This window comes from Cervus elaphus, chromosome 1 (assembly GCF_910594005.1).
Source record: "Cervus elaphus chromosome 1, mCerEla1.1, whole genome shotgun sequence".
NCBI lineage: Eukaryota > Metazoa > Chordata > Mammalia > Artiodactyla > Cervidae > Cervus > Cervus elaphus.
This window is the reverse complement of record NC_057815.1, coordinates 77,468,594-77,485,210: the sequence shown is the minus strand read 5'-3', so window position 1 is coordinate 77,485,210 and position 16,617 is coordinate 77,468,594. Positions and strand designations below refer to the sequence as shown.

The following is a 16,617-nucleotide window of genomic DNA, read 5'->3' as shown; positions in this document are numbered from 1 at the left end:
AACAAAGCTATCTTCATCTCTCCGTTCCCAATCTCCTACCCCTTCTGGAAATGATGGTAAAAGTTGGTGGTGACCGCCCACAGGTCTAGAAAGTGGTCATGGGCCAAAGGGAAGGCAGAAGGGTTCTCCTGAAACCTGAAACTGTTCCCCCCTCTCCCTGCCCCTCAAGCAGAAATCAACTGGTCCAATCAGCCCCGAACACAGTGTGGGGATGGGTAGGGCAGGGGGGTCACTGTGTATGCTGATTACAACGGCAGCATCAGTGATAACAAGTGAGGGATGCGCAGGTGAGTGGGCAGGGGGTCAAGTCGCAAGAGAATCCTGAAAACAAGACCATGTATGGAGCCTTTTATTAAGCACGCGTCACTCAAACAGAGGCAGGGCAAGACAGAGGTACATGAGGAAAGGACAAAACAAGAGGTTGACAAGGACAGGGTGCCTTACCATCGAATGTCAATATTAAAGTTAGAGAAGGGGGAAATATATCTTTAAGTCAAAAAAAAAAAAAAAAGCACTCCCTGGGCAGGAAACATGATTTTATAAGTGTTACATAACCTGCTGGCTTCAAAAATGTGTTGCTGGGTTAGCACTGTCTCTCTTGGGCATGAGCTCTGGTGGGTCACTGCTGTTTTCCTTTGTAAACACATTTCTTTTGTTGGCTTTCTTTGCAGGTAAAATAATCTGCAAATCCATGGCTTTGCAGGGCAGAAAGAAACGCAGTTTTCTGCAGTTTAGGCGAGGTCTTGAGCAGGCTTCACCTAGCTGCTAGTTAGTATTCCAGGCAGCACCCACCTACTGCTTATTTGGGACAGCAAGGGAGGGAGGAGACAGGCAAGGGAAGAGGGAGGTTGGGGAGGGCCTGCTTGTCCAGGCTCATCTTCCAGGACTTGCAAAATCTTGCTCCCTCTTTGTTATGGGCTGAATTGTTTCCCCCACACCTCATCTATTGATGTTTTATCCCCCAGGACCTCAGAATGTGACTGTTTGGAGATAGGGCCTTTAAAGAGGCAATTAAGATACAAGGAGGTCATTAGGGTGGGCCTAGCCCTAAATGACTGGTGTCCTTGTAAGTAGGGGAAATTAAGACAGAGACCTGCACAGTGGGAAGGTGGTTGTTTTACAAGCCAGGGAGAGAACCTCAGAAGCAAACAACCCTGCTGACAACCTTGAAATTAGACCTCCAGCCTCTTGAGTTATGAGGAAATAAATTCCTGTGGTTGAAGCCCCCACCCTCACCCCCCAGCCTAGGGTAGCAGCTCTAGCAGACCAACACCTTCCTGTCCCTCCCCTTGAAACCGAGGAGGACCCTTTGGGGCTCCTGGGCATGGAAGCCTTTCTGTCCCCTTCTCTTGTAGGCAAGACTCCAGCCGCTGCAACCTTCCCCAGGTTCCAAAGGGCAGATTCAGAACAGTTGCTAAAGAAGGAAAGAGCTGCCACGAAACCACCTGAGGCCAGATTACAGGGACCAGAGAAGTGCGTCAAGGTTAGGAGACCCACCACCTGAGACCCCGTGCGTGTTAAATTGCTTCAGTCACGTCCAACTCCTTGCAACCCTATGGACGGCAGCCCACCAGGCTCCTCTGTCCCTGGGATTCTCCAGGCAAGAATACTGGAGTGGGTCGCCATGCCCTCCTCCAGGGGATCTCCCCAACCCAGGGATTGAACCCACGTCTCTTACATCTACCTGCATTGGCCGGCAGATTCTTTACCAGCAGCACCACCTGGAGACCCTTCACACACCTTAATCTTTTTCACAACCCTACCTTGAACTATTGCTATAAAACTCCTGATCAAATCCTCCCAGGTTGGGACATGTAGTTTTTTGAGGCAGGAGCTTGCGGTATCCCCCGTTATCTAGCAAAGCAATGAAGCAATCCATTTCTACTTCACCCCAAACTGCCTCTGAGATTCAATTTGGCACCAATGAACAGAGAAGCTGAGCTTCCGGCATCACCCTTAATGACCCAGCTAGTCACTCTGCCTCCTACAAGCCTCTGTCCTCTCTCTCTCTGCTTCTAACTAATCCTTGCTTCTCTAATTTTCAGAGCTACTGTCTGGCTTTAGAAAAACACAAACAAGAACTTTTTTTTGCTGTTTCATAAATCTCAGCTGGAAAATGTCAAGGAAAATGCCACCCAAACACCCTTCTACTTCCGTCCGCCTTCACTGTCAGGACACGCTGGGCTTCACCAGGATCAGCGTGGGTGTGCCCAGGGAGAGAGAAAAGTGCATGCCTGGCATTCCTCTGACTTCCACCGGCTTTTGTAGGGCAGTGCAGAAAGGCCTACGATCTTTAAACGAATAGACAACCATTCGCATGGACATGCCCCAGCCCTCCACACCTTAACGCTGTTCCTTCTGATGGATGCATGTTTTGCAAGAAGGCTCCAGACTGGGACTTTCAAGGTAGCTGTTTTGAACTGATTATTTAACACCCATCTTGAGTGTGATGTCTTTTTAAAAAAATTTATTTTTAATTGAAGGATAATTACAACATTGTGTTGGTTTCTGCCATACCTCAACATGGATCAGCCATAGGTATATACATGCCCCCTCCTCCTTCAGCCTCCCTCCCACCTCCCACCCCATCTTACCCCTCTAGGTTGTCATAGAGCCCAGGTTCTTATCTCAGTTTACTCCACTTCTGGTCCTATGGAAGGATCTCCTTGGCTTATAAGGCAGAATTCAAGAAAAGATGCCAATTTTATCACTGAAAGGCAGGCAAGCTTTTAAAAATAAACCAACCTGATAGGGTGAAATGAGCAATGAAAGAGGAGATTACCTGTAATTACCCAATAGTCTCTCGTTGTTTCTGATATATCGAGGTTGGGGTATTCCAGCGCTAAAACAAACAAGAAACACACCAAATTACTTTCACAGGTTTTATATATAGATATTGTTCAGGGAAATAGACATAGCTGACAAAATACCAAGCAGCTAAATCCTACTCTATCATTCTTGGGAACTCTAGGACATACAGCCTGAAACTTGCTTTTCAGAAAACTAGAATACTCAGTAAAGGGCTAACTTTCAGAAGAAGAGTTTTCCTAAGGCTTTTGGGTGTCTGCTTTCAGCTTTTCCATCAAAACCTTCTTAAGCAAAACAATTTCATTGTCAAGACCTACAATGAGAACCTGTCAACTATAGCCTTTTTAAAAAAATTATCTATCATATTTTTAGGAATAATTATTTCTTGAATGGATCTTTCCAAAGTCAAAGACTAAGTTTAGTAGCTAAATGCTTGCAAGCAATGGCCCCATTTCTTTATAGTGTGGTGACCATCAGAGTTGATATATGTTAAGGGTTTAGCACATTATTTGCCACATAATAAGTACTCAGTAAATTATAGCAGTATTATTATTATTATTCTTATAATATCAAGATGATAAAAGAAAAGAAATCCTTCACATGCTGCCAGGTGACATAATGCCATCTTTTATGATATTATCTTTTCCATAAAATCCAGAGTCATCTTTTCTGAGTACATGGAAACTCACAAAAGTTTGCCACTAAACAAACATTTTTTTATAAAGTCTGAGTAGCTACTTTATGCTAATAAGTACATTCACACACATTATCTCACTTATTTACAATATAATAAGGAACCATAGAGGGAAATGAAAACAACTTTGCTAATACATGTTTAAAAAAACACTTACCCAGTGACCTTGAGTATGTATCAACAATTAAATTTAAGAGCACAGATCTTTACTTCCTTTGGCTACTGAGTAAGTGTTTGGGTACAAAATGTAGGCTGCATCTTGGAAGTCTATGCCTGCTGCATGGTAATGAGGATTATGCAACTGAAGCATTTGAGAAAGAGGAGGCCACAAGCCTTTGGGGACTTCATCAAGTGAAGTCAGGATGCTGACTGCCCGTGAGCTGCATTATAATATCTATAGCCCAGGCAAGGGCTGAAGGCCTGGGAATTTTTGTTGATGGCAGAAGTGGGGGAAACCCTAGCAACCAAGATTGCCATGAGGACAGATGCTCTACCAGGCAGTGTTATAAGCTAAGAAGACAGACTGCTTGGTTCAAGCCCCAGGTTCCATGTCTCACCAGCTATGTCAGAGGAGGCATCTTGGAGTTAAACCTCTTAGAGTTTCAAATTTCCCATCTGCAAAATGGGGCTAATTTTGCACCTACCATAGAGGGGAGTTGTGAGGATTAAATGAGATACAAGACAAGTGAAGGGTAAAAGCACCTAGCCAGTGCTTTTTACAACGTGCAGTGACGTTTTCATCAATTCAACCCCCATCACACACACATTACAGCTGTGATTTTATGACAAAAGAGTTAGCATGTGGCACCATGGAGGCTTGCTAAATGGACAAGTTCCCGGAGAAGATGGCAGAGTCCTACAGGGATTCAAACATAACTTGAACATACTCACGTTCGGCGATGGTGAGCGGTGGGTAGGTGAGGTAGAACCCCACCAGCTCAGCGGAGAGCTGGCGGAGGAGGCTGCTGGCCACGGTGCCGTTGAGGAAGGAGCTTCGGTTGGCCACCACGTACACCAAGGTGACTGTCTGGGAGGCGTTGGACGTGCTCACCATCTGAATGGACACAGGAGGAAAGGGGAGGGAGACATGCCAAATAAGATGAGGGTCTGTTTCATGGAGGCTGTGGGAGGAGAAGTTTAAGGAGAGGTTAGGAATGAAAGGGAGGTGGGAAGAGAGCAAGGAAGAGATAGGAATAACAACAGTTGTCACTTACGGACGGCTCACAACATGCCAGGCATCTCGTACCAGGCATCGTTCCAAGGGCACATGATCTCATTTAATCCTCACCACAACCCTAGGAGGTGTCTCCTGTCATGGAGGTATATCCTTTGACAGGGGAGGGAACTGAAGCCCAGAACGATCAAGGGACTTGCTCAAGGTCACACAGCTAACAAGCGACGGACCCAGGATTCAAACCTGGGCAGCCTGACTTCAGGTTTTGACCACTGGTGTGTGTATCTTTTTCGGGGGCTAAATGGTCGCAGGCTATTTTTATGGTTCTGAAGATACACTATAGAGCAAAGGAATGGTAAATTTAAGGAGGGCTCAACTGCTCAGACAGAGAAAGCCTGATTCAAACTTTTGGGAAATTTTAAAGTTGAAAGGACAGAGAATGCACGCCACTGGTCACCAACCTAGTAATGGACAGCATGATGAAAACTGATGGCAATGAGAATGCAGAAATAGAAAACAGCTTCTTTAGAGAGAGATTCCATTTCATTGTGGTCTATCAATTCAATATAGCATATGTTAATATTACTATGAGATGGTGTAGTTTACTTCTTGAATCTTTAAGTCAGGTTTTCAGTTATGAAGAAATGAGACTTTCATGGGTCAGTGTATATACATACAAACACCCCACAGATGAAACGTGAAAAACAGATGCAGTAGGAAGGCATTCTGCCTGGTGAGACAGCTTTTGAAGGCTTCTGTGCTGAGTGTCTGCCCCTTCCCCCACCAGATCCATTTGCCACCCCACCCTCATCCTGCTCAGAGTCCCCAGAGGCAGAACTCTGTGGAGCACACCAATGGGCTACTGGAGCCCTGGTATTAGCTACAGCGAGCTCAGGAGGATGTGGGCGAGAAGGAGGAGAGTGAGGTCAGAGAGCTGGTGTTGGGGGCTCCCTCCTGGGGGATCAAAGCTCTTGTTGGGCACTTCTGGCCCAAGTTTCCCACAACTGCTCCCTCCCCTCACCTCATCAGCCCCAATGTCACAGCCTTGAAAGCTGCACCATCCCCGTGGTCACCCCAGAGCCTGGGCACACTTCTGCAAAGTCCTTTTCATTGGACTTTCCTCAAATTTCCTTCATTTGAATATGTCCTCTCTTTTTGCCAGGAACTGATAGCCAGTCTGTCTGAATCATCTGTGTGCTCAGACACAAATATCTCTGCAACATTACTTTTAAAACTTACTTTGAAGAAGACTGTCATGAGTAAGCTGCTTCAAGCTGTTTGGAAGTTTTTCCCATAAGAGGAAGTTCCTTTTAAGTTCTCTGACACAGCGTCTTGAGTCTCAAGATTAATGATATATGGAGTCAACATTTCTGGGCAACTCTTACTTTCTCTCCAGAAGCATTTTTGGAATGTGGTTTAGCCACAAGTATTCATACCTCTTTCCCAAGGTACCAAGAAGAAAGGTACTTCTTTCTGAATAATTCGAAAGACCTCACTGTCCTGTCACCTAGAAAATAATAACTAAAGTAACTTTGCAATCTTTATCTCTATTTGGAACATTCTGGCGTGCTGCGATTCATGGGGTCGCAAAGAGTTGGACACGACTGAGCAACTGAACTGAACTGATATATATACATATATATATATATATATATATATATATATATACATATATATATATGCTTGTTTCTTTTCAACAAAACTAAATCTCACTGGATCCCAAAGAGCTTGCAGTATGGTATCTTAGTACATACTACACTCGACAAAGTAAGTTATACTTCTTTTAATTGAGAACTTTTTTATTAAGGAGACTTCACTAACATACAACACTATATTAGTTTCATACTTTCTGTGGTAAAATACACATTATGTTTTACCATTTTAACCATTTAAAGTGTACAGTGGCATTAAGTACTTTCACATTTTTGGGCAATCATCACCACCGTCCATTTCCAAAACTTTTCCTTCATCCCAAACTGAAACTCTATGCCTACTAAATAACTCCCCATTTCTTCCTCTTCCTAGTCCCTGGGAACCACCATTCAATTTTTCTGTCTCTATTAATTTGACAAAACTAAACACTTTTCATAAGTGGAATCATACAGTATTTGTCCTTTTGTGATTGGCTTCTTTCACTTAGAATAATGTCCCCAAGGTACACCTATGTTGTAGCATGTGTCAGAATTTCCCTTTGTTTTAAAAGTGAATAACATTCCCTGGCATAGATATACCACATTTATTTATTCATTTACCTGCAGATGGACACTTAACGTTGCTTCCACCTTTTGGGTATTGTGAATAATGCTATGAACACTGGTGTTCAAACATCTGTTCAGGTCCCTGGTTTACATTCTATGGAGCAAACACCAGAATTGCTGGATCATATGGTAACTCTATGCTTTTTTGATGGAATGCTAACAACAACAATGCTCTTTTACACAGCAGCTGCAGCATTTGACATGCCCACCAGCAGTGCACAAGAGTTCTAATTTCTCCTTACCAACACTTGTTATTGTCAATTTTTTAAAAATAACTCATAGGTGTGAAGTGGTATTTTGTGGGATTTTTTGCATTTCATGTGCTTATTGGTTACCTGTATATCATATCATCTTTGAAGAAATGTCAAGTCTTTTGCCCATTTCTTACTTGGGTTGCTTGCGTTGTTTGGTTTTTTGCTGTTGACATATAGGAGTTCTTTATGTACTCTAGATATTAACCCATTACAGATATATTATTTGCAAATATTTTCTTCCATTATGGGGGCTGAGTTTTGATAATGTCTTTTGAGCCACAAAAGTTTTTAATTTTGATGACTGTCAGGGAATGTTTGATGCGAGGATTCCTATGTGCTGTCTCTCATGAGTCCTTTGTCCCTCTTCAAGCGGAACAGCAAGCTGCTCCCAGGGACTGAGGTCATTGTGTGAGGCGGGCTTGGGTCTCCTTTAGTAAACATTCTCTTTAGGAAAAAACTGCTTAGTCTCATTCCCCTTTCCTGAGATATGGATTGTCTCCTGACCTTGTGACTAACATTACCCCTTGTTCCCTTGGTAACAGTTGCTGTACGTTTGGTTTTCTGATCTCTATCATTCCCGAAAGAAGTTTCTTGTACCACAGCCTATATATACTCATAGAAAAATCATTAAAGCACCTTTGCTCCATCAGAGCTTAGGTCCCCGTGTCTTTTTTTGTCTCTCTCTTTCTCTCTTTTACTTTCTTATCGTCTACTCCGTACCACCAGGTTCCGGTCCATTAAAGGACTCCAACAGATGACATCTAACTTACTTATTTTTTCTTTTGTTACCTGTGCTTTTTGGTGTCATATCAACAAATCACTGCCAAATTCAATGTCATAAAGCTTTTATCCCCGATTTTCTTCTAAGAGTCCTACAGCTTTATTAGCTCCTACACTTAGGTCTTTGATCCATTTTGAGTTAACTTTTGTATATGGTGTTAGGTGAGGATACAAGTTCATTCTTCTGCTTGTGGATATCAGTTTTCCTAGTATTACTGGCTGAAAGCTAAAGGCAAAGGAGAAAAGGAAAGATATCCATTTGAATGCAGAGTTTCAAAGAATCTCAAGGAGAGAAAAGAAAGCCTTCCTCAGTGATCAATGCAAAGAAATAGAGGAAAACAATAGAATGGGAAAGACTACAGATCTCTTCAAGAAAATCAGAGATACCAAGGGGACATTTCATGCAAAGATGGGCACAATAAAGGCCAGAAATGGTATGGACCTAACAGAAGTAGAAGATATTAAGAAAAGGCAGCAAGAAAACACAGAAGAACTAGACAAAAAGATCTTCATGACCCAGATAGCCACAATGGTGTGATTACTTACCTAGAGCCAGACATGCTGAATGCGAAGTCAAGAGGGCCTTATTATGCCAGCAAGTTTGGAAAACTCAGCAGTGGCCATGGGACTGGAAAAGGTCAGTTTTCATTCCAATCCCAAAGAAGGGCAATGCCAAAGAATGTTCAAACTACCACACAATTGCACTCATCTCACATGCTAGCAAAGTAATGCTCAAAATTCTCCAAGCCAGGCTTCAACAGTATGTGAACCATGAACGTCCAGATGCTCAAGCTGTATTTAGAAAAGGAAGAGGAACCAGAGATCAAATTGACAACAGCTGTTGGATCACTGAAAAAGCAAGAGAGTTCCATAAAAACATCTACTTCTGCTTTATTGATTATGCCAAAGCCTTTGACTATGTGGATCACAACAAACTGGAAAATTCTTAAAGAGATGGGAATACCAGACCACCTGACCTGCCTCTTGAGAAATCTGTATGCAGGTCAAGAAGCAACAGTTAGAACCAGACATGGAACAACAGACTGGTTCCAAATCAGGAAAGGAGTACATCAAGGCTGTTTTAGTCACCGTGCTTATTTAACTTATATGCAGAGTACATCATGAGAAATGCTGGGCTGGATGAAGCATACACTGGAATCAAGATTGCCAGGAGAAATATCAATAACCTCAGATATGCAGGTGACACCACCCTTACAGCAGAAAGAGAAGAACTAAAGAACCTCTTGATGAAAGTGAAAGAGGAAGAGTGAAAAACCTGGCTTAAAACTTAACATTCAAAAAAACGAAGATCATGGCATTTGATTCCACCACTTCATGGCAAATAGATGGGGAAACAATGGAAACAGTGACAGACTGTTTTTGGGGGCTCCAAAATCACTGCAGATGGTGACTGCAGCCGTGAAATTAAAAGACACCTGCTCCTTGGCAGAAAAGTTATGACCAATCTAGACAGCATATTAGAAAGCAGAGACATTACTTTGTTGACAAAGGCCCATCTAGTCAAAGCCATGGTTTTTCCAGTAGTCATGTATGAATGTGAGAGTTGGACTATAAAGAAAGCTGAGTGCCTAAGAATTGATGCTTTTGAACTGTGGTGTTGGAGAAGACTCGAGAGTCCTGTGAACTGCAAGGAGATCCAACCAGTCCATCCTAAAGGAAATCAGTCCAGAATATTCATTGGAAGGACTGATGCTGAAGCTAAAACTCCAATACTTTGGCCACCTGATGTGAAGAACTGACTCATTTGAAAAGACCCTGATGCTGGGAAAGACTGAAGCAGGAGGAGAAGGGGACGACAAAGGATGATTGGATGGGATCACCAACTTGATGGACATGAGTTTGAGCAAGTTCTGGGAATTGGTGATGGACAGGGAGGCCTGGCATGCTGCAGTCCATGGAGTTGCAAAGAGTTGGACACAACTGAGTGACTGAACTGAACTGTTTGGCTGAAATGACTGTGGCTTCCCCCACCTAATGGTCCTGTCAGAAATCATTTGACCATGTATGTATTTATTTCTGGGCTTTCTGTTTGGTTCCACTGGTCCATATTTCTGTCTTTATGCCAGTTCCATCCTGCTTTGAATACCTGCACTAAGTTTTGAAATAAGGAAGTGTGAGATACCCAACTTTGTTTTCCTCTTTAGGATTGTTTTGGCGATTTGGGGTCCCTTGAGATTTCATGTGAATTGTAGGATAGATTTTTCTATTTCTGCAAAAGACATCACTGGAATTTTGATAGAGATTGCATTGAGTCTATCAATCATTCTTGGTAGTACTTGACATCATAACAATATTAAGTCTTCTAATTCATAAACACAGAATGTCTTTCCATTTATGTTTTCTTTACTCATATTTTTTATAGCTAAGAAAAGTGTAGTCACTCTTGGGGGCTACTTAACAACAGCTTCATAAATAAGAAGAAATCCACAGTCCTGAAACCAAGGTCATATGACGGTTCCCTCATAGTCATGCCCTGTCCCTTGCAAAGAACACTTTCCCATCACCCCTCTGTTCTGAGATTCCTTTGGGTTCTGACATCATCTCTTACTTCCCATTCAGTCATGCCATGATTCATTTAATTAGACCCATAAAGCTGATGGAATGGAAAGCTACTATTTTCATCCTTAGCATCCATTCTCCCTTCTTCTATGTCAGTACCACAATTTCTCTTGAGAAAACACTGTTTCTGTCCTGTGAGTTCATGTGCTTTGGGGACAGTTGCCCCAGTCAGGCTCCAGGAGCGGGTATCTCAGTCAGACTTAGTTGACTGGGACATTTCATATCCTCAGTCACAGTAACTGGTCCAGAAATGAGCACATGATCCAAGAGGGCTCAATGAAAACGAATCCCAGGATTTTGACTGGAATGACACAAGAAAAGGCACTCTGGTTCCATGAGACTGTGAGCAATAAAGATGAGACAAACTTGGAGATGCCTTGAGCCTGAGGATAATGCCAGCCTATAGCAAGTCAAGCCAAGAGATGAGGACACAATTTCATGAAGAAATCATATAAGCACCTGGATCCAACTGTTCCTAAAGTAAGAAGCTACAAACTTTTCAGTTACATGAGCCAATCACTTCCTCTTTTTGCATAAGCCTTGTGAGCTTGCATTCTATCGCTTATAATCAAAAAGTCTTAACTGAGCCTACTATAATCTAGCCCTTAATATCAATGCTATACAAATATAATCTAAGAAGTCACTTTTTCAATGACCCTCTGAAAAAGTTAAATATTTACATTGCTTTATTCCACAAAAGATCCGAGGTGCCCCACAAATTATATTTAATACAATAAAAGGGAAACTTATTAATTGCGAAACCAGGTCCTAAAAAAAACTGATTAACAACAACCCTGGGAGATGATTAGCATGTAACAATCTATGCATAACATAGTGGCCTAGAGGGTTATTAAATCTACACAACAACCTTGGCTCTGGGCTTCCTGTGAGCCAAGGCAAAAAGTGAAAGAGGGTTAATAAAACAATTCACCTAATTATCCATTCATATCAAGAGCTGTTGATACATTCAAGAGCATCTAAAATCTATCTAGATGCCATTTGCTAATTGCCTGCTGTATTCTTTCCCAAGGAATGTTTGTTGCTTACTTTATAAATATAGTTTCATCTCATGGCCATGACTATCATACAACAACACAAGAGAGGCTTCTTAAGGCCAAGGGCAGCTTATTTATCTTGGTGTCCCTTCCACTGGCTGATAAAAAGAAGCTGCTCTGTAAGTCTGTACTTCCTGATTATAATTAGAATATATTCCGCTGCCAAGCTCCAATAAGACTCATGTACCTGTGAGGATCAAAAACGCAATCAGAAAGAAAAAGATCTCCCACAAAGGAGCTGAGTCACACTCCTTACATAAATCCTATGTCTGTGACATGTTTTTAGATCTTAGTCAAATATGAACCAGATCATAATGAGATACTTCCATATATACTTTGGGTGAATCTAGAAAGGGACAACTGCTCATTCAAATTAAATTGTATGCTTTCCACAACATATTGGCTTTACTGATAATTCATTTAAGCTAAATGTCAATTTTAAAACCACTGGGTTTAATTGCAAAGGCTTTTAGTTCAGTAAAAACAGAGAGAAATTTGGGGGCTGGATGAAAATTATTAAGAAGCATGTGTCTTTAGGGAGATGTTGTCTATAGACATATAAAAAAAATGGGTCTGAGAAAGACATTTGGTAGCATGTCTACTGCAAATTCAGGAAGCTGAAATATAGTATACCAGTACTGAGACTGCCCTGGAAGAGAAGTCACATGCCTGCTGAAAATTTCATCAAGGATCCCATTTCTACATTGCATGGATGCTAGCAGAACATGGTGGATTAGAGTACAGGCTTTGGCTCAAGTCCTAATTCTGGAAGTTTCTTACCATTCTCTCCATTCCTTTTTCTGTGAAATGCTAATAGTAACACCTCAGAAGGATGTCTTGAGTATTACGTAGCAAAGCATTTATAAAACACTTAGCAATGTCCTGGCACATAGTAAACCCTAAATAAAAGATGCGCATGCTAAACTAAGGTGATTGTTCCTGTGGATGCCTGGAAAATAAACTGAATGAAAATCACAGAAAAGGAAATCTTAGGTGAATTAGTTATTTAGAAATGATTCACTTTATATGAGACACCTGACATATAGAGTATAGTACATTAAAAAAAAAATAAGTATATTAGAAAGACTTGAGGAAGCTTCACAAGGGAAAATAAACATAAAATCCCAAATCACAGCAGGTACACAGGGACACACCATCTCTCTTGTATGATCAACCCCAGATATCCTCATCAGTGCCAGGCCTGACTCAGCTCAGTGACCCCAAAGTGGCACCTTCTCCTACTGACATCATATACCCAAAGTACAAAGGCAGCTTTGAAATAGGGGAACCAAAGCACTTCTCACCAACATTTGGGTTCTGGGTGGCCTCTGTCAACTTCAGGCTGAAGCACTCTCCCACTCACCTGAACCGTCAGGTTGCTTTTAGTATTCAGAACTTTCCTCTCAGCATCCTGGAAGGCCCTCTGTAGCCTCTGTTCCATGGTCTGAGCAAATTTGCAGGACTGTATATTGTCGGACTGGCTCACAAACTGTAGCACTAGAATGAGAGTAATAAATCAACGCTCACCAAAGCTCTATGTCTTAGTTCCTTGAACTTAATGGCAGTCATGATACAAAACAGCATGATTTTACCTCAGAGAAATCAGGCAAATAAGGACAGTCATAGTTCTGGAAGTGGCTCTTAAAATGATTTATAATATAGAAGAATTAAAAGCATGATCAAACCTGAGATTCCCTCCAATGCAAAGCATTTTGTGATTTCAATTACTGGCATATGGAAACATCTGCTCCAAGACAACTAAAATGAATTTGGAGTGATCATGCCTTCTATTTCTTTGGAAGGAAAAAAAAATCAGTTGACCTACATGACTAAGTTGTTTGAGTCTTTCAATTTCAACGGTTCCTCTCCTCTTGTGGCTTTCAAACCACAAGATCAGAATTTTAAGAAACATACAACATTTAAAAAAATATCTATTTAGGCTGCACTGGGTCTTCATTGCTGTGCAAGAGCTTTCTCCAGTTGTGGAAAGCAGGGGCTTTCTCTAGGTTTGGTGCGCTTTTGTGGCAGAGCACATGGACTCAGGAGCTATGGCACACGGGCTTAGTTGCCTTGCAGCATATGGAATACTCCCGGGCCAGGGATGGAACCCGTCACCCCTGCATTAGCGAGTTTATTCTTAACCACTGGACCACCAGGGAAGTCCCACCAGCGAGTTTAAAAGAAAGACTCTAAGGCCTAAGCTCAAAGATTCTAATTCAAGGGCATCTGGAACATGTTGTTGCAAAGCATAGATTTTATGCTGAGGATACTCAACTCTCCTCAGTATCCATTGGTAATACTGGAAAAAAAAAATACAGTACCTGATGCTCATAAGTCCTATATACTCATATAAATTGGGAAGACTTCTGTGAAGGAATATTTCTCATGAATCCAGGTTGGAAAAGTTTAGGCTGCTGTGCAGGGAACCTGGACAATAGATTAGCAAGGCCCTTGGAGGAAGGTACACAAGGACTCTAAGAAATGACAGAGCAGCTAGTGATGGAGTTTTCTTCTTTTTTATTTGGCTGTACCAGGCCTTAGTTGTGGCATCTTCAGCTATGGCATGAAGGATTTAGTTCCCTGACCAGGGATCAAACCTGTACCCCCTGCACTGGGAGTGTGGAGTCTTAACCACTGAACCACCAGGGGAGTTCCAGTGATGGAGTTTTCAAACAGGTGTCCTCCGGGTACCGCCCACAATCCCAGAATGAAGAGGAATCCTTTTCTTCTGAATTACTTGCCTGTTTTCAGCTGCAAGTAGCCTGCAGGCTGGGGAGTCCACGGGGAGGCAAGTACAGCCACAGACTGCAAGTTTGGGGTGTGCTGCTTCACATCCGCAGTGACGTTGCTGATCCCGTAAACACCCAGCGTTTCGATCACTGCGGAAGGTAAGTACACCAGCCTCCCTTTGGTAGCGTAATAACCAATGGTGATGTTGTGAGAATGTTCCAGAAGGTCCACCTGCAAGACAAATGGACCCAAAGAACTTAGTGTTCACTTCCACCGTACTTTAAGTCTCTCTTGGTGTTTCTTAGAACCACAATGGTTACTCAGCATGGCTGGGGAAGAGGATGCTCCCATTCGACAAATACTCTAGCAATCCTATAAGCTGATGGGATTGGCAGGTCTCAAAATATCAGAATACAACAAAATATCATTTGTGTTGAACCTATAGATATAGGATTAAATCTATATTTAATTCTGAAATAGAATTAAGTCTGTGGGTAGTTTTTTTTCATTCCTTAAGTGCCTCAGTTTAATCCCGGGAGCACCAATTATCACCCACGAAGGCAGGCAGGAGACAGCAGGCAAAAGAGATTTCCTGGGGTAGGAATCCTGGGGAAAATGGCTGTACCATATTTCTCATCATTTATAAACATTAAAGGGGCTTCCCTGATGGCTCAGTGGGTAAAGAATCCACCTGCAATACAGGAGATGCAGGAGACATGGGTTGGGAAGATCTTCTGGAACAGGAAATGGCAACCCACTCCAGTATTCTTGCATGAAAAATCCCACGGACAGAGAAGCCTGGTGGGCTACAGTCCATGGGGTTGCAAAGAGTTGGACACGACTTGAGTGACAGAGCACAACAACAACATAAACATTAAAAGGCAGAAATGACAGATTAAGTTCGGACCCCTTCCAGACAAGGGCCAGCTAGTAAATGAGGTGCACCCCTCTCTTTAGAAGCTGAGAGAACTGTTCAGATTTAACTCCATTCTTGGCTTGTAACTGGTTCATGACCAAGGCAAGGCTGGGCCATGGAGAATTTCTCTTACAGCAAAGGAGTCCTAAGGGATGCTGATGATCTGAACTCTTTCTCACCTAACTGGAAGATTTTCGAGGCTTTTGACCTTATTCTTCCTTTGTTTTGCTTTCCTCGTGTTTGATATCCACAGTTCAGGGTGTTTTGAACACTGCCTTTCCTCCCCTTATTCTTCCATCTCCATTAGGAGTGTCATGCTTTTTTGCCAAAGAAACCAAGACAACTGATTTTGCAGGAGGCTGGGTGTCCTTTGCTTCCTCTACACTGTGTGCTCCTCAGCACCTTGTCCCTTGAAGGTGATGTTCAAGGTGACCTTAGGTGGGACAAGAGGTATTCCTGGATGGAACACAGACTCAGCACCAAATACCACCAATTCACCCAGCAAGAAAGTGACTCCCATTCCCAACCCTCCTAATGTTAATATCTCAAGAAGCAAGTCTCAGTTTGACGACAGTTGACTTCTAACACCTCTCTAATCCTTGCTAATCATATTTTTTAACGAACAAAGGGACGCCAGGCCCCGGCCTTAATGCCTTCTGCAAGCAGTAATGTCTAGCTTGAATTTAACAGTCTCCACTATTTTCATTTCTATTTTTTAATTTTGGCCATGCCATGCAGCTTGTAGGATCTCAGTTCCCTGACCAGGGATTGAAACTGGGCCATGAAAGTAAAAGCACCAAATCCTCACCACTAGACCGTCAGGAGACTCTCTTATTTCATTTTTATCATTACCTTCTATTTGTGGCAAATGATCCTGACTTCTATTCATGGTGATAATATCAAACATCCTCTTGAAAGAAATATGTTTCAGTGTTTAAATTTTTATTGAACCAGAGTCAATTCAAAGTGTTGTGTTAGTTTCTGCGGCACAGTATAGTGAATCAGTTATACATATCCATATATCCACTCCTTTCTAGATTCTTTCCCTATATAGGTCATTACAGAGTATTGAATAGAGTTCCCTATACTATATAGAAGGTTTTTATTAGTTATCCATCTTATATAAAGTAGTGCATATATAACAATCCCAATCTTAAGTGTTTTTTTAAAATAAAAACTGATTTTAAAATAACTACTACATACTAATTGTCACAGCGGTCTGTGATGATATGCAACAAAGGGCAAAAACTGTGAGGCTAATCTGCAAACAACCAAAGTTTAACGGAAACTGTCTCAGGTAACCACAGGGAAACATTTACATTTTCAACTTTCAAATAAAGTTTCTGGTGCAGATACCACAGATGCCTC

General features: G+C 42.0%; 1 protein-coding gene across 2 annotated transcripts in view; it reads right to left on the bottom strand.

Annotated features, from left to right (window-relative positions):
- KIAA1549L (KIAA1549 like) overlaps positions 1-16,617 on the bottom strand; it is a 300,774-nt gene that overhangs the window by 104,173 nt on the left and 179,984 nt on the right. For both annotated transcript variants that reach the window (XM_043908885.1, XM_043908889.1), the window contains exons 5-8: positions 14,345-14,564; positions 12,967-13,100; positions 4,394-4,556; positions 2,783-2,842 (exon numbers count right to left, since the gene is read on the bottom strand). In XM_043908885.1, the coding sequence (XP_043764820.1) occupies positions 2,783-2,842; positions 4,394-4,556; positions 12,967-13,100; positions 14,345-14,564 (577 nt within the window). The remainder of the gene's footprint in view (positions 1-2,782; positions 2,843-4,393; positions 4,557-12,966; positions 13,101-14,344; positions 14,565-16,617) is intronic.